Source organism: Pelophylax lessonae (assembly GCF_965119305.1).
Source record: "Pelophylax lessonae genome assembly, chromosome: 13".
Taxonomy (NCBI): domain Eukaryota; kingdom Metazoa; phylum Chordata; class Amphibia; order Anura; family Ranidae; genus Pelophylax; species Pelophylax lessonae.
In genome coordinates, this window is record NC_138780.1 from 180,924,305 (window position 1) to 180,942,501 (window position 18,197).

At 42.8% G+C, this 18,197-nt stretch overlaps 1 protein-coding gene across 3 annotated transcripts in view; it reads left to right on the top strand.

Moving 5' to 3' along the window:
• Positions 1-18,197, top strand: part of NRXN3 (neurexin 3) — a 748,840-nt gene that overhangs the window by 717,432 nt on the left and 13,211 nt on the right. For 2 of the 3 annotated variants that reach the window (XM_082275286.1, XM_082275287.1), the window contains one exon: positions 1,581-1,662. In XM_082275286.1, the coding sequence (XP_082131412.1) occupies positions 1,581-1,662 (82 nt within the window). Of the gene's footprint in view, positions 1-1,580; positions 1,672-18,197 lie in introns of all 3 variants that reach the window. The other variant, XM_082275285.1, reaches the window with a different exon arrangement.

Genomic DNA, 18,197 nt, shown 5'->3' on the forward strand with positions numbered 1-18,197 from the left:
GCACATTTATATAAAGCGATTACCTTCAGGGTAAATGCTTGTCCTACAAGAACATACTTTAGCCTGGGAGGAGGCGGGTCACAACAGAGCGCTTTTCTACACCACCAGCCAAATCGGCAACCGCCATAAATCACCCGGCTGTCTGATTGTAAGAAAAATAATCAGTTGAGGAGGAAGGGGGGTTTAAGGGGTGAAAAAAGGGGCTGGAATAATCAGGATGGTCTATCTAAATGGGTATGATAAAAGTAATTCAGCGTGCCAGGATACAATAATGCTAGGCTATTCCCTGGAGGAAATAGTAAGAAACTTTTGGGGGGGGGGGGCAGATCAGATGTTTAACCTTTTCAATAGGAATAAATTATACCTAAATCCAATTTTTATATAAGCTTTTAACATTGTCATTTTATATATTTTTAAATCCTGCTGCTTTTAATAAAACAGAACTTCACTAAAAAACTTAAGTTCCATTCTTCCTCCCCCCCCCCCCTCTCTCTTTGGTAGTGGGTATTTAAATTTGACATGTACCCAGGACCATTTACACAGCGGAGAGTGGCTCGTGCATGTGCAGTAGGGAGCAGACTGTGAAGCCTTGGCGGCTCAGGGACCTGAAGACCAAAGAAGGACCAGCCCGTGTGAGTACAGCGCTGGATCCCTGGACAGGTAAGTGTCTTATTAAAAGTCAACAGCTACAGTACTTGTACCTGTTGACTTGTAAGGTTTTAAAAAGTGCCTGAAAAAATGCTTTAAAAATAATAAGGTCCTAGCTGAGGCACTTTCTGTTTTAGGGTGACCACACTCGGGTGACCACACTCTGTCCTTTTCTCCCAGTTGTGCACCTGTATTGTCACCTGGGCTTCAGATGGAGACTACAAGGGGCTGTTGCAACACACATTACACAGACATGATCAACTGCCGCCACCGACAGGAGACCCAGCCTGAAAAATTCCACACAGCCATTGCTGGGTGCATGTAGACTGCAAGGAGCTGCAGTAGTAGATCAGTGGAATATGATGCATTTTACCAATTCTTACATGTGGAGGCTGCATTAGAGTTTTTATTTTCACATGATAATCCGACTAGTAACACAATAAAAAAAAAAAGCATGAAAAATAAAAACTATTGCAGCCACAATTTTTAAGCTGCAATATAATAAATCTTTATTTTTGGTTTCAATACTGTGTTAATAGTCGATAAGAGTCCAGTGCTGTCTTTCCCGCAGCCAATAGTTCATGGGGTTTTACACTCTCCGGAGCCAACATCTTAAATTTGTGAGTCAATGGTGACTTCCTGATGTCTTAGAGCTGACTCCACAAGTATGCACGTGCATGGCTTTGCTGTGAGATTGGTCCTACAGCCCCCCTGGGATGTATCTCCGGAGGCTGCAGGGGACGGGCCAAGAACACCAGGCGAGAATTGACGAAGTGGGAGCAGGTACTGGTCAATAAAAAAAAAGTGCAAGTATGGAAGACAATGATGTCAACTTTAAAAAAAAAAAAAATAGCAATTGCTTATGACACAGAAATCTAAATGTCCCCTGTTTGGAGTTTACATCTACTTTAAGCATTGTTTTGTCCCCACAGCCAACAGATGATATCGTGTCATCGGCAGAATGTTCTATTGGTAGTGATGACGAAGATGCAGCAGAATGTGATACTGGCACAGGTACGTCAGGTCAGTGTACTTTCTGCTTGATCATTTTTATTACAATAATAGAGTTTTGTTTTTTCCTAAGGTGCATGCAGTTGCCTTTATATTATAGAGAAGTCTATGATAAGAGTAGGGAATATCTGACAAGGTGCGCTTGTCCCGTGGAGCGGAGTAATAACAATCACCTATGTGGGAATAGCAGGACGCGGCTCTTTCCTCTCCGGGGGATTGTGGGAACAGTTAGATGTACATTTTTTTTTTTTTTTTTTGGAGCTGCTGTGAACACATTTTATTCTCTGCTTTCCTTACTGAAACTCATCTCTGTTCTGGGGGTTTCGGCCATACAGATCTGTGTATGTGCTAAATAGATATGTGTCGTAATGTCTGTATGAACGGGCCACAGACATTAAAACGCCATAAATGCTGGAACGTGTATACGAGGAGAGGGTTTGAACACTTTTTTTTCTTCTTCTAAAAAAAAAAATAAAAAAAAAATTTAGCTGGACAGCCTGCGATAGCATTGTATAGGGAGTTCAGCACTGCTGTTCCTGCACCGACCGGCAAGTGTTGGCGGCCACTCTGAGATGTAAACCCCGGGAAATGCGCACAGATTCAGTATGCGTCTATTCATGGCAGGAAGAACTAATCAGTACAACATAATCACATCTGATTCACCACACGTTCTGTACCTTCTTTCAGGAAAGACAAGATTTTTTTAAGGGTCAACATTTAAAGATAAAGATAAACACCACCAAAGGCTTTCAGATTTGAATAGTCATCATTGAGTTTATCCACCCACAACATTATTTTACAGATTTCCAATTGCGAGGAAAGCTTACCATTGAGTAAAGGCGCAGAAAGGCACTACTGCAGAAAAAGCTAATTACAGGAGGGGTGGAGACAAATGGCCTTGGGAAACTTCAACATTGCAAGAGAGATGGAGACACAAACTATCGCAGGGAAATTTCACCATTGCGGGAGAGTTGGAAACACAGACTATGGTGGGAGGAGTGGGGACACAAAATATGGCAGGGAAATTGCATTAACGCAGGAGGGGCAATCTAACCATTGCAGGAGGGGCACACACAACTACAATGAGGGAATCTCACCATTACAGGAGAAGTGGAGACACAAACTGCCCTGGGACGATTTCACCATTGCAAGAGAGGTGGAGGCACAAACTATTGCAGGGATATTTCATAATTGTGTTAGGGGGCAGAGACACAAATTACCATTGGTAAATCTCGCCATTACAGAAGGGATGGAGACACAAACAGGCACTAGGAAATTTCGCCATTGCAGAAGAGGTGAACATACAGACAATTGTGGGGGAATTTTGCCATTGCTTAAGGGGTGAGGGGGACACAAACTATGGCAGGGAAATTTCACTATTGCAAATGAGGTGGAGACGCAGACAATTGCATGCAGAGGAATTTTACCACTGCAGGGATGGAGACACAAACTGGGGGGGGGGCAGAAACACGAAATACTACGAGCTGATCTCCCCATTACAGTGGAGGCTCAAACTACCGTTTGGAAATCTCACTATTGCAGGAAAGGTGGGGGACACAAACTGCCCTGGGGAAATTTCACCAATGCGGGAAAGGTGGAGACAGAGAATTGCAGGGAAATGCCACCATTGTAGGAGGGGCAGAGACTTCCACAGCGGAATCTCACCATTGTGGAAGACGTGGCCACACAAACTTTTGTGGGGCAATGTCACTGGTACGGGAGAAACTGAAATAAAGTAGTCTGGGAAAATTCCCCTCCATTGTGGGAAAGTTGGATGAATTTAAGAGATAGGATCAGGTAGGACAAAATTGCAGGAAAATGTAGCTATTACAGTGACATACATTTTTAGAAGTATATATTTTTTGGTTTGAAGGGAATTTTATTTGAAGAACTGCAGTCAACAGAGATCTGTGTGCTTCCAGGGCCTCCTCAGTTTCTACACATACCAGGAATTGTTATAGGAAATAACCCTTGACAATGAGGGAGAGTCGGGTCAGAGTGGCCTCCAGCATTTGGCGGTCCAGGCACAGTCCACAGGGGATCGGGGACTAGCAGGAATATAGGGCATGCTGCGAATGGGCAGGTTGAGTCAGTGCTAACCTCTCTGTCTGTCCACCCCTGCCAATACCACCAAAAATCTAAAGTAACTGTACCTGTACATAGGTAAATATTTACCTGTATGGAATAAATATATACAAGCTCTGTATATATTTACACAACATTTTCATGTTGATCCACTTCACATTGTACCGCATGCTTTTTTTGGTGATTTTTTTTTTTCCATTCCAGTTTTTATTATTATCCATGTCTGTGGATGTCAGAAACTGTTCACATCTTAAAAGTTTGTTTTCCTTACAACCCATCGCTTGATTTTCATTTTGATTGCTTTACCAAGTCAGCCGTAATCAAAAACAATCTATATTGAGTCTTTTTCTGAACAGAGGCAACAAAATTTTGTCTTGCCATCACACCAAATGCAGCTAGAAAAGAACAATGAACAGGCCCTAGAAATCCCTTATAAGATAGACGTGTGTGTATATATAGCGCTCTGCCCCCCCCCCCAACTACTCTTGCTTCTGTCCGTTGCTTTCTTCCCACTCCACCCAGTTAAGGATTTTAGGGCCCCCAAGTGGCTGGAGCCTGTCATCTCTGTCTGTTCCCTTTATCTAAAGATAGTACAGGCAGAGTCTTTAAAACGTATAATCAAGATCAGTCATGACCAAAATATATTTAGGCATATAATAATGTGTTTTCAATAACATTCGTATGTATGTATATATATATATATATATATATATATACACATAGCCTGAGAACATTAGACTTTTAGCTTTTGCCCCATTCTCTCGTAATGAGTTTACATGCTGTTTCGATGGAGGTACAACTATGCAATCTCTACCCCAAAGTGTATGTTCTATCAAAACTTTGCCACCGGGATATTGAGTGAGGATAACTCTCTTAAACTAAACCCCAAATAGCATTAAAAACCTGGCAGTCCCCCCAAAACACTTGTGCATTTTTTTTTTTGTTCTTTACTTTAGGGTACACTGTCGTATGGTAGCACAGTGACTTTTAATGGAATAGCAGTGCACCTTAGCGCATGAAAAGAATCGCGTACAGCGTTTTCAGCAATGCAGCAACACATACTATGTCCAGTGTGGTGCACTACTGCAAATGCATCGGCAGTTATTCTGCATATGCATTGCGTTGCCCTCTTAAAAAATTCCACAATGCACGTGTGTGAAGCCAGACTAAAAACTGACCTCAGAAGACAAAAGCCAATACCGAGGCATGTGGGAGAAGCTGCAATCATCTTCCGGAGTGCCCAGGGAGCTCCCAGACCGAAATGTCCTCTTAGCAAATGTTTTTTCTTCAAAATTAGAGCTTCAAATCCTTACCCTTAAAACTCCGTACAGATGGAAAAAGCCCAAAGGCTTCTATTGTCACAGATTGTTTTCTAAATAAATATCCCTTTACAAAGAAACTAATTGATGTCTAAGAAAATATCTCCTCTATGAAGCAAATACTTTTGAATAAGTATGTTTCCTTCAGCTGAGTAATAAATCCACCCATGGGACATATGCAACAGTAGAAACCTTTGGGGTTAATCTATCTGTACCAAGTTTATCTAGCCATCTCGATGTACCCCTGATGGACCTAGGACTGGGCTCCCTTGAGCATTGCGAATCACTGTGTGAAGACAGATATATTTTCCACAAGCACTCAAAGTTTGTGCATGGTTACTCATTTCTTTGTTACGAGAACCACAAATCAAGATATAGAATTCCCCCCCTACAAGTTACTCTGTCATTTAGGGAGGTTCTGTACATTGCATCGATCGATGGATGCGAAGTACCTTTACAATGGAAGATGAATGCACAAATAGAACACAACTGGTGTTGCCTGCCTTTATCTCATGGGGTCAGATTTTAGTGTTTAAGACGCAGGTTTTCTTGTTGGGAAGAACAACCATCGTACACCACGGTAGAAATTTCAGCATACATATAAAATGATAGCAACATTAAAAGGGTATACATACACACTGCAATTGTACACATTTGATCGAATAAAACAAAAAAAGTCACACCGTAGCCAATCGGATTCAATGCCCTAATTATACCCAATTTGAAGAAACCACCACACATAGCCAACCATTGTATAAAGGTAATAATCAATGTGACACTGCTGCGCCTACCTAATTTGCAGCTAATATCCAAATAAAAAATAAACACCAATAAGTAAAGATTATACTACTAATCATCCAATATGTGATGTCAACTCTTATCATGAGTAGTAAATAAAAGAACTTATAAATATGATCAGTATACAAAAAACGTATTACATACATATGTGCAAAATAATTACCACTTACACCAGTGCCGTTTATGGTATACATGTAATATATATTTTTTGATTGTTTTTTTTGTATACTGATCATATATAAAAGGTCTTTTATTTACTACTCCTGATAAGAGTTGGGATCACATATTGCAGTGGTCCCCAAACTGTGGCCCACGGGCCAGATGCAGCCCTTTGGTTGCATTTATCCGGCCCCTGGGATGCTTACCCCCACTGACACCAATGATAGGGAACTATTTCTCCACTAATACAAGACACTATTCCTTCCATGCACACCAATGATGGGGCACTATTCCTTCCACCGACACCAATATTGGGGCACTATTCCTGCTTCCACTGACCACCATGTCTGGGGCATAGTTTACTCCCACTGACACCGAGACATTTTTCTAATTCCACTGGCCACAGTTTGTCCCCCCTAAAGTTTAAAGGACAATAAACTGGTCCTTTGCTTGGAAAGGTTGGAGACCCCTGACATATTGGGTGATTAGTAACATTATGTTCACTTATTGGTGTTTTGTTTTATTTTGATATTAGTTGTCAATTAGCTAGGCGCAGCAGTGTATCATTGATTATTATCTTTATATGCAGGTTGTGCGAATGTAATTTTACTGTTTGCAGCCACTTGTAAATGCATCTTTTTATATCAGAAGTAGCGTGGGATAGATAATTCACATTTTTGTACACAGCAAACCATTGATTAAAAGATATACTAAAAAGGACACAACATTGCTGAACCCACCACACTCAATTCAAACATGCAGGTGATTTCACTGGCATGCAGGTGACAACAGATTACATTTAGTAGAAGTTAGTGACATTCAACTGAGCCTGTTCTGTCTATAGCATTACAAAACAAAGTCCAGTTACATGTGATTAACTACTACTAGCTGCACAATGGCCTAGATATATACGAATACCACAATAGAGACCATTATACCTATTTACTCTTTCAATAGTTCAATTTACCAGCAGAGGAGACACATACAGCTTGCATACTTTAATACTTTTTTTCATAGAAGTCCTAAATTGTAAGGTAGGCGCCACAATAGACTAAGCACAAAACCTTGTACATGAATAGCAGAAACATCTGGTAATGTACATCCCGTACAAAATCTTTTATCTCAGCATCCTGCTGAGCAATGTCAGATGTATGAAAGGTAAAATTATGCTCAAAGTGAACTCTTATCTTGGAATACTAGAATTCACAATTCATAGCACAGGGACAACTCCCATATAGTTGTCATTCAGAGTAGACCTGAGGCCTTCTAGGCAGTGGCTGTCTGCGGCACAGTTTGGGTCTCTGTGGCTTAGCTAGGAGATATGCAGGCAAATCATTGCAGGCGATGCTTCTGATTCAGGCATTACTTGCAGAGATCAAATAAGAAATCGACTGCAAAGTTCTTTCCTATGGGACAGTACTTATTGCTGTTAACTGACAAGTCTGCTATCAAGGAAGAATTTTTTTTTTTTAACCTGTCAAACATATTGGTACAAGCAGTCACCTTGATCCTTCTTCCATGAAGGAAGGTGTTTACAATACTTGCACTGCTTTCACTTTTTGACCAAGAAGGAAGAGTGATCGCAGCAGGGGACTTCTCTTTGAACATGTCTCCCCTTGAAGTAAAGCTGGCACTTGGATTGGTCAACCAAAAAGAATGCATAGAGACAGCTGCCCATTTGTGGAGAACCATGCTTTCAAGACTGATTGCACTTATACTTTGCTATATTATTCAGTTAGGATCAAGTCCCCCCCCCCCTCCCATTATCGCAAAAAGAAAGGCTTGCTGCCATAAAGCAGGCATTGGCCAGTAACTAGCTCTCTCTGGAGTAACAGCTTAGGTATGTTGGCATGCTGGGTTCATTTAGGAATGCCAGACTCCAGCCTGCCCTGCCCACCTCAAAGTAAACAATGCAGATGGCATTACAGCAAATTTTATTGCCACTCGTGTGTCCATTATCTGACCAGTGATCATCCCAGTTTGGAGCATGCTGTTCATGTGTCAGTTGTGAGCTGGAAATAACCCTTCTTATGTCAGTGAGGCCTGCAGCACAAGGTCAGTGTCAGTGCTGCAGGCTCACTGCAGGTTATCAGCATTGCATGCTGTGTCACGTGCCGCATGGTGTCTCTATGTCTCTGTGTTTTCGTGTCTGGTCATCTCAGTAAACTGCTACGCTGAGCAGAAAAGCTTTATAGAAGGTGTGCCTTGTATTTCCCTCTCTGTTCAGAAGTTTCATCCATCTACCTTTCTCTCCATCACCCTAGTCCCAGCAGAGATTCCACAAAGGAGCGGCCCTTTACTGCCATAATCCGCCACTGGGTCTGATGTATAAAAATGGAGACCAAACTAGCTATGTTACCCCATCAACCGGTCAGATTCAAGCACTCTTATTTTTAGGGAATGTTAGACTGAAAAGAAGAATCTTATTGGTTGTTTTGAGTTCCAAACCTTTTTTGTTGTCCCCAGTTTTTATACAACAGCCCCAGTGTCTACACCTATGTAAGCTGTCACTTTGCCAAGTGCGATAGCAATTGTCCTGGTTGTATTTCTGGACCTACTGGGCTTCCCAGCATCCACAGGGGCAGTAGTGATGGATTTGACACTAGTGCTCCTCTGAAGAGGGAGCAAATATTGGATTTCAAGATTTGATCACCCATTCTCTTTACTCAAGATCTTTCATGTATTGATGGTGTGTGGTGAGATGGACATCCAGGTTTTGTTATGAATGGCTTTATAGGGAAGATGAATGTTGAGGAATCCTGTTTATAAAGTGTCTTTTGAGTGTATTGTATACTGGTATATGGGCAGATACACTGATGTGTCTGCTACTGTGTTTCTCTTTTTCAGTGTTCCCACTTTATATCTTCCAGAAGCAGTTTGTAGATCATCCTACAGAGATCAATGAGTACAAACATTAATGAGCACAAACACCAACCTACTCAAACTGGGCTTACTTAATGAGATAGTATAGGCTTTACAAATGTAGCTGGCTATAAAGTATGTTCAAACCTGATCGTCCCAACATAGACCTATTTATTAAGCCTTGTTTCTACATAAACTATGGTTGCCGTTATAAACAAATAAACCAAAAATGCAATAATAATGCAAAAAAATGAAAACGTATGCAAATCGTGTAAAACAAAAAATGTCCAGAAGGTGACTAGTGATACACCAATGTGCAATAAACGTCCATATTATAAGTCCATAAATAAAGTGCAAAAAATGGTGACAAAAACTTCCAGCTTGGGGAAAGGTGAACTGTGATTGGAAGGTGCAAAGTCCCACCACCAGCTTGACCTCTTACCAGAAGTTAAACGTTAAGGGCATATATGAATATGACCGCTCCAAAGGTCATGCAGCCAGGTAGAAAAGTTCCCAGAAATACAGAAGGCACTCTGACACACTCGTGCTCCCTAGACTCTTACCGGACAAAAGCCAAACAAGAAGCCTGGTTCTATGGTGATGAGTGGTCCTGCCGGGGGTTACTGGACTCTAGGATGGCTGATGTAGTTGCCATCCTAGTCTGATGCCGATGAGGATATATCCTCGTCGGCAGGAGCGCAGGAAAGCGCGCTGGTGGAGGTACTTAGTGTGTCAGTGCGGGAAACCTTAAAAACGGCAGATGATTCTACAGCGTCAGGGACGCAGGTGTCCCAGAAGGCGGGCAAGGTTTTTCCCTGTCTGTTTTTTTCCTGTCCGGAACTTTTTGACAACATTGTCAATGAACAGTGGGGGTGCATCAAACAAATGTTAATGGTACCTAAACGTTTTAAAAGGCGCTACCCCTTCGCGGACGCGGTTTCCACTAGGTGGACCGTGCCACCAAAGCTGGATCATCCGGTTTCCAGACTAAACAAGTCTACTGTGGTCCCGGTGGAGGAGGAGTCCCTGGTATTACCAGACCCCGTGGATAGACGGATTGAGTCTCTGTCCCGCCATTTGCATGTGTTAGGGGGCTCAATACTAAAACCGGTCTTTGTGATCACTCTGGTGTCACAGACCATCACAGAATGGGCAAAGTTGCTAAAAGGTGACTTGAAAATGGAGCAGCTCTCACCGGGCCTGATAGAACTAATGGACCAAATGGTCCAGGCCCTTCTGTATATATGTGATGCGTTGCTGGATGCGGCTCCACTGGTAGTCAGAGTGTCTGTGGTGGGGATTGCCATTAGGCGTATGGTGTGGCTAAAAAGCTGGTCTGCAGACCAGGCCTCCAAAAAGGCTCTTTCTGACCTTCCCTTTACGGGGGACAGGTTGTTTGGATCCTCCCTGGATGAGTTGATCAAAGGCCTTACGGGTGGGAAGAGTACTCTTCTTCCCCAATCCAAGGGCAAGGCACCACGTAATAGACAGGGGCCTTAACTTACTGCTCATAGGCGGCCCTGTCATACCTCCGGGTCGCAAGATAAAGGATCTAAGCCATTCATGTCTTCTGGGGGGTCCCAAGAAGACATGGTCGGGTAAGCCGAGAACAGGCCAATCTAAATCTGTGGACAAATCCTCGTCTACACGAAGGGCCGCCCTCACCCATTTCTGGGGTGGAGGGACGTCTTCGCTTCTTTCCGGAACCATGGACTTTCTTGATTCAGGACAAATGGGTCCACGAACTGATTAGATCGGGTTACAAGATCGAATTCCAGCCTCGAACGCCGGACAGGTTCTTCCCCGTCCAATCTACACCTATCTCCAGACCAGTTAAGGGATCTACAAGAGGCAGTAGGGGTGATTGTGCCGGTTCCTTCTCGGGAACGCTTTTAGGGGGGGTTCTTTTCCAACCTGTTCACTGTGCCCAGGAAAGAAGGCAAAGTACGCCCAATACTGGACCTCAAGGCTCTGAACCACTTTGTACAGGTACAGAAGTTTTGAATGGAGTCCATTCGTATGGTAGTGGCGTCTCTACACCAAGGAGACTTTTTGGCCTCCATATATATATATATATCAAGGACGCGTATCTACACATCCCTAGTTACGCTGGACACCAGCGTTTTCTTCGCTTCGCTGTAGGAGAGGAGAATTTTGAATTTGTGGCGTTACCCTTTGGTCTCGCATCCGCCCCCAGGGTCTTCACCGAAGTGTTGGCTCCGGTATTGGCATTGCTGCGACAACGGGGGGATTATGGTACTGGGTTACCTGGACTCTGCAAAAGTTTGGTTGGAACATCAATTTAAAAAAATCTGTCCTGCTACCATCCTTAAAACTGGATCATCTGGGCCTGACTCCAGACTCTGCTTTGGCGAGGGTTTTTATTCCCCATGACAAGCTGCAAAAGTTGCAGGGAGCGATTTGTTTGCTATTATCCAACAATGTGTCCTCTCGTGGATTTGCATGTGGGCCTTGGGTCTGATGGTGTCAACCTTTGAGGCGGTTCCGTTTGCTCAGTTCCACACGAGACCCTTACAAAGGGAAATTCTTGTCAAATGGAACAAAGATCCAAAGTCCTTGGCCAATATGATTGAGTGGTCAGCCTGGCCGGCTGGGGAGGAGTGATAGGGAAGCTGTGTGTCCAGGGGTTCTGGACAGTGGAAGAATCCAGACTTCCGGTCAATATTCTGGAACTCAGATCGATAAAGATTTGCCTGGGTCACTGGACAAATCATGTACAGGGTTGTCCAGTCCGGATTCAGTCGGACAATGCCACAGCCGTGGCTTACATCAGTCATCAAGGGGGCACCAAGATTGGCGGCCCGGGAGGTGGTCGAGATCCTGGAATGGTCGGAAGTTTGTTCTGGCCCTTTCTGCAGTGCATATCCCAGGTGTGGAAAACTGACAGCGGATTACCTGAGTCGTCAAGTGTTGGCTCAAGAGGAGTGGTCCCTGCACCCGAAGGTGTTTCACCCCCTGTGTGTCTGGTGGGGGACATCTGATGTCGACCTGTTTGCTTCTCGACTACACAAGAAGGTTCAGAGGTTTGTAGCCAGGTCGCTGGATCCTCTGGCTGACGCCACAGATGCCCTTGTGGCTCCTTGGGGTCAGTATCAGCTGATCTATGCGTTCCTTCATCTGAAACTTCTGCCGAGGATTCTGCGCAGAATAGAGGTGGAAGGGATTCCGGTCATTCTAGTGGCCCCAGACTGGCCTCGTCAGTCTTGGTACGCAGATCTGGTAAGGTTGGTCGCCGATGCTCCTTGGAGAATTCCTCTCAGGGAAGATCTGCTGTCTCAATGGCTGATCTTCCATCCTGCTTTACAGTCGCTGGCTTTAATGGCGTGGCTGTTGAGAGGCAGGTATTGAAGGATAGGGGTCTTTCTGACTCCGTGATTCCTACACTGTTGAAGGCCAGGAAGTCTACTTTCAGGAAGATCTATCATCGTACGTGGAAATCGTACATCTCATGATGTGAGTCGCTGAAGGTACATCCTCGCCTTTTTTTTTTTTTTTTTGGTGGCTAGGATTTTGACCTTTCCTCAAAAAGGGGTTAAGCAGCGGTTGGCTTTGGGCACAATCAAAGCCCAAGTGTCAGCTTTGGCTGTGTTTTTCCAATGTCCTTTAGCTGCGCATGCCTTGATTCACACTTTATACAAGTGGTACTTCGACCAAATCAGTCGTTTCTTCCTAAGGTGGTTTCTGATTTTCATCTTAATGAATATGTTGTGCTGCCTTCACTCTGTCCTAAGCCCAAGCATCCCAAAGAAATTGCTTTGCATTCTTTAGATGTGGTTCAGGCAATTAGAGTTTACCTGTTGGGTACTGAATCGTTCAGAAAATCAGACTCTCCCTTTGTCCTCACCGAACCACCTTGAAAGGGATTGGCTGCATCTGCTGCGACCATATCCAGATGGATCAGGCAGACGGTGGTACAGGCTTATTCACTGAAGGGTCAGGTTCCACCTTTCCCTGTGAAGGCGCATTCTAATAGGGCGCTGAGTGCTTCTTGGGCTTTTCGCCATCAGGCGTCAGTAATGCAAGTTTGCAAGGCAGCAACTTGATCGTCTGTAGACTTTTGTGAACTACTTTGTGTGCATAAAGTAGACATGTTGGCATCCTCGGATGCTTCTTTGGCCGCAAGGTTTTGCAGGCTGCTGTTTGAAAGAGAAAATATTCTCTTTAAGGGTGTATGTTTTTTCTAGGTGAGCTACAGTTGTTCTTGGTTAAGCTCCATGTTACCTGGTTGGCGAAGTTTAGCCTTTGGGGAATTACGTTCTTTCTCTGCGTTGTTTTTCCCACCCCTCCATGCAAATACTGCTTTGGGACGTCCCAATGGTCAAGAAGAATATGGAGCTGCGTCTGTCAATGAACGATAAAAGAAAACTGGATTTTTGACTTACCTTAAAATCCTTTTCTCTGAAGTTCATTGACAGACACAGCACCCACCCCTCTAATTATGAGTGGGATGGTTTTTTCTTCTAAACACTGCTTGCAACAAAACTGAAGGCTATAGCAGAGTGTGTGGGTGTATGCCTGCAGGGACTGCCCCATGGGTGTGGTAAAGTTTTTGCTGCCGAATGTCCTTATCCTGTAGGGGGCAGCATAACCCAATGGTCAAGAAGAATATGGAGCTGCGTCTGTCAATGAACTTCAGAGAAAAGGATTTTACGGTAAGTCAAAAATCCAGTTTTTTTCCCAAAGAGAAACTCTTAAAATAACTTCCTGGTGTTAGGGAAATCCGGCTAAAAGTTACATTATACATTAGTGTGATGGTCATTGGAAGAATTACCACCTTACAGATCGCAAAAAAAAAAAAAGGTTCAGTGGTGTTAGTGGAAACTTTTGTGAGAGGCAGAAATTGCTCACTGCTTAAGGAACCCCTAGCAACTTCTCGAGGAACCCTAATTGAGAAACCCTGCTGTTTACTGATCAGCCTTTTGTGCTATTTGTTGCCCTTTTTATGATGTAAGTGTCTAAATAAACCTAAATCTGGACTTTTTGCATTCTGCTGTTAGCGTTTTCCTCTTTGCACACCTAGGCTCTCCAATTTGCAGACAGCCCAATAAAGACATACTTGTCAAGACAGAACCAGTTCCATATCTGTGGATCACAACATGCAGTGTATGACCCTCTGCCCACATTAATAAACAGAAGAAAAAGTGAAATTTCGTACGCAATCATTTTTTGCATTATTTAGACTGTCAGCATCCAAATAGAGCAACACCTCATCAGAAAATACATTAAAACAGCCTGGAGGCAGAAACATGGAGCTTGGTGGGATTTACTGAACCATTGCAAATCCCCCTATTTGTCATCGTTTTAAGATGTCGCCCTGTGTCAGCTGTGTCCTCGTTTGGCTTCTGTGGTTCGGTCAGGTGCTGTGGAAGAAGGAAGCCTGCGCTAACAATACAGCCTGCAGGTGTACACAGCAATGAGGTTTTGGCTTCACACAACAGAAAGGGAAACAGTCAGGCTTTGGCGCTGGGTAGCTACAAGGATAAAATGTTAAAAGGAATTCAATGTGGCCGCTATGGAACATTTCTAGTCAGATTATGGCATGGTTAACGGTTAATTGATGAGCTCTTGGATATGATAAAACTGCACTGCCTGCTGGAAAATTGCTTAGTGTTGCAATTCCTCCGATAGAAAACTGAACAATCATTTTACTGGTGATGCAGTAAACAAAACACTGCCTGATGCAGGCTCTAGAAATGAATGAAAGATCTGGTAGGGGCCAATTTTCTAATGCCTCAACCACATACAGAGCACCATTAATATGGGTTTTTCTAAGATGTAATGAATGAACGAGAGGAGGCATGGAGGAAGAACAACCAGAGATACTCTGGTTGGCTACATTTAGATTTGGAGAGCAAAAGAGGAGGTATGGAGGAAGAAAAACAGGGAAGTCTCCAGTGGTGTAGTACTTCAAAAAGTATGCAATAGAAAGTAATGATTAGTTGTAGTCATATTTGGAGGGGTTGCAAAATACCTGGAGAAACCTACAAACTGGAACAGGCTTTTTCAACCTAGAGGAACCCTTGAAATAACTTTCCGGCCTCTGCAAAAAAAATGACTACATCCACAGCTCATGGTACATTAATTTGATGGTCAGCGGGCAGAATGCTCCTTGGTCATTGTTCAAGGAACCCCTAGCAACCTTTGGCGGAACCCTGGTTGAGAAACCCTGAACTAAAGGCTCAAATTTTTTGTCTCTCTATAGACCTTGACGAGAAAACGGTCACTCTATATGTTGTAATGAAAAAATTCCAGGATCTGGCCATACCCTGTATAAGAGTTCTGATCTGTGTGCTAGGCAGTTTGGTATCCCTTGAAAAGAAGATGTAGCAGAGGCATCAACTTAAGGGTGTGATGGGTTTACAACAACCATGGCTCTATACAAGGTTAAAGGTAAACCGGTTTTCTAGAATAGGTAAAAGGATAATTTACATTGTCTGGTGGTATAGAAAAAGTCGGCTCCCCTGCACAAAATCATGTACCTGTACATCTTTTCGTGCAGGGGCTCCAGGGAACACACACGCACTGCCGGAGGCGCGGTCGTGCGCTGATTGGCTACAGGGGGAACCAATCCATTGTCCGCTGGCCACCTGCGATCATTCCTGAGAGACACAGAACGGCGGTCTGCCTATTTAAACAAGGCAGATCACCATTCTGAAAGGGAGGAAGACAGAGATCTTGTGTTCCTGCTAAGCAGGAACACCGATATCGGTCTTCCCCCAGTCAAAGCAACACCCATACAGTTAGAAAGCACTCCCAGGGAACACATTTAATCCTTTGATCACCCCTGATGTTAACCCCTTCCCTGCCAGTGTCATAAGTACAGTAACAGTGCATATTTTTTAGCATGATCGCTGTAATAATGTCAATGGTCCCCAAAAAAGTGTCAGAAGTGTCAGGTTTCCAATTTGTCCGCCGCAATCCCACTTTAAGTCGCTGATCCCCGCCATTACTAGTAAAAATAAAAAATGTAAAAAAAAAAAATCCATACAAATATTCATAGTTTGCGCAAACAAATCAATATACGCTTATTGGGATTTTTTTTGCCAAAAATATGTAGCAGAATACATATTGGCCTAAATTTATGAAGTAATTAGATTTTTTAAATGTTTTTATTGGATATGTTTTATAGCAGAAATTAAAAAAATATAGATTTTCAAATTGTCACTTTTTTTGCTTATAGCACAAAAAAATAAAACTACAGAGATGAACAAATACCCCCAAAAGCAAGCTCTATTTGTGGGGGAAAAAAGGACATCAACTTGGATTGGGTACAGTGTCGGTTAAAATAAGGCAGTGCCATATCTCCAAAAATGGCCTAGTCATTGGGGTGGGGGGGGTGAAACCCCCTGGGGCTGAAGTAGTTAAAGTAGAACTTGAGGCAAAACTTTTTTTCTTTTTCCAATTTGGACAGAGTAAGTGAGGATTATAACCCCTGTATGATTTTGTGTCCCATATCCAAACAGGAAGTGAAAGGAATCATTGCATATTAAGGGAATTCCTTGGGGACCCCCAGGTCACCAGAATTAGTGTCCTCATTGGAAGATTTCCCCTCTATTACTTTTTCGTGGACAACCCGAAATTTGTAATTTTCTTTTACTTTCACTTTTATTGATAATGGTAAACAGGACAAATTGAGTGAATTTCCCGAATAGGGGCACAGACCGCAATAAAAACTGACAGGTTTTCTAATCTATCTCTACTCTATCCAAAATGAAAAAAAAAAAATGCTGCCTATAGCTATACTTTAACTCAATCATTTGAGGGGGTCTACATACTTTTGTTAACATAGTGTATGCCAGTTATAGGTCCAACCTCAGTGGCCACCCTAAGAAACCACACTCTACGATAGATTTTTCCCTACAGCCAAGCATCAGCACTGACCAGAAGAAAACAGAGCTAACATTAAAAACAAACCCGAAAATCCACAGGAGCCTGACCCATCAAACACAGAGAAAAGTCTGTATTTCATGTGACAAGAAATTTACACCCGGTTCAGCGAGTTAATTTAGAAAGGAAGACAGGACTTAGCGTTGGGAAATTGCTTCCATTTGACTTCAGCAGCTTGTAAAACACACTGTGAAGAATCGGAGCCTGCAGCACATCTGGCTTAAACAGGCAGCTGTTTGAAGATTAAAGCAGCCCCAAGTGTTAAATGGAAATGCAAGTGGTTCCCGTGCCTGCACCACTAAAAATAAAGAGCAGAGATTTTCATACAGCAGCTTGGAAGACCGTTCTGCTAATTGAGATGTTATTTTTTTTTAATGAAACTGGCGGGTGGGGAGGAGGCAAGAAGCTACTCATGAAGAAAGTTCACGTTGACTTCAAACCGTAGAAATCCTTTCATTTGTTATGGCCCAGATTTCAGGCGATGGCGGAAAGTTAATTAGGCTTTTCAAGCCTTCCACTAAACCCACTGTCGCTGGGTCCTTTCTTCTTTCTAAAGTCTCGGTTTTTGTGTGTCCTGAGTGGGTCGGTACGGCTATTAAATATGCATTCTTTACTGACAACAACTAAATCAAAGCACTTATAGATTTTTCTCATTAGGAATCTGGGTAATTAATCAATTCAAAGCTCCTTTTTAGCAAAAAAAAAAAAAGAAATGGCCAAGAAAAATGTTATAAAAGCTCTCAGTGTATTCTTGATGTTCACCTAAAATTCCCTTTTACAAAGAAACATTTTTTTTGTAGCATGAAATCTTAGGCCTGTATGCCTTGGACGCAGTCAGCTGCGGCAAGGAATTTACCGCAGCCCTTTTGCAAGGTGCATTAATCTACAGAGAAACCTTCAATGTCTATTTAGAACTAACACACCAATACTGCAGAGGAATGCAACTTGTAAGGAAGGGCAGCATTTTGTTACATATTTTAGTTAATTTAGGCCTGTACAGATATATGGCGGTACTGCCCACTTTGAATTAGGACTGTTCACATTGGGGTATTTATACCCCAATTTAAATATTATTACCCCCAATTTGACTTCCACAAATATTCGGTGTGCAAAAGATTTAGGTAGGTGTGAATAAATGCTGTCAAATAAGAATGCTTTCAAAATACAAGTGTTAATAGTTTATTTTCATCAATTAACAAAATGGAAAGTAAATGAAAAGAATAGAAATCCAAATCAATATTTGGAGTGACCCCCCTTTGCCTTTTTCTAAGTACACTTACACACAGTTTTTGAAAGAACTCTGCAGGTAGGTTGTTCTAAACATCTTGGAGAAGCCATGATGTTGGGTTCAAGGCTCTGTGGATGGGGGGGGGGGGGGGGAGACAAACTATCACTTCCAGGACTCCT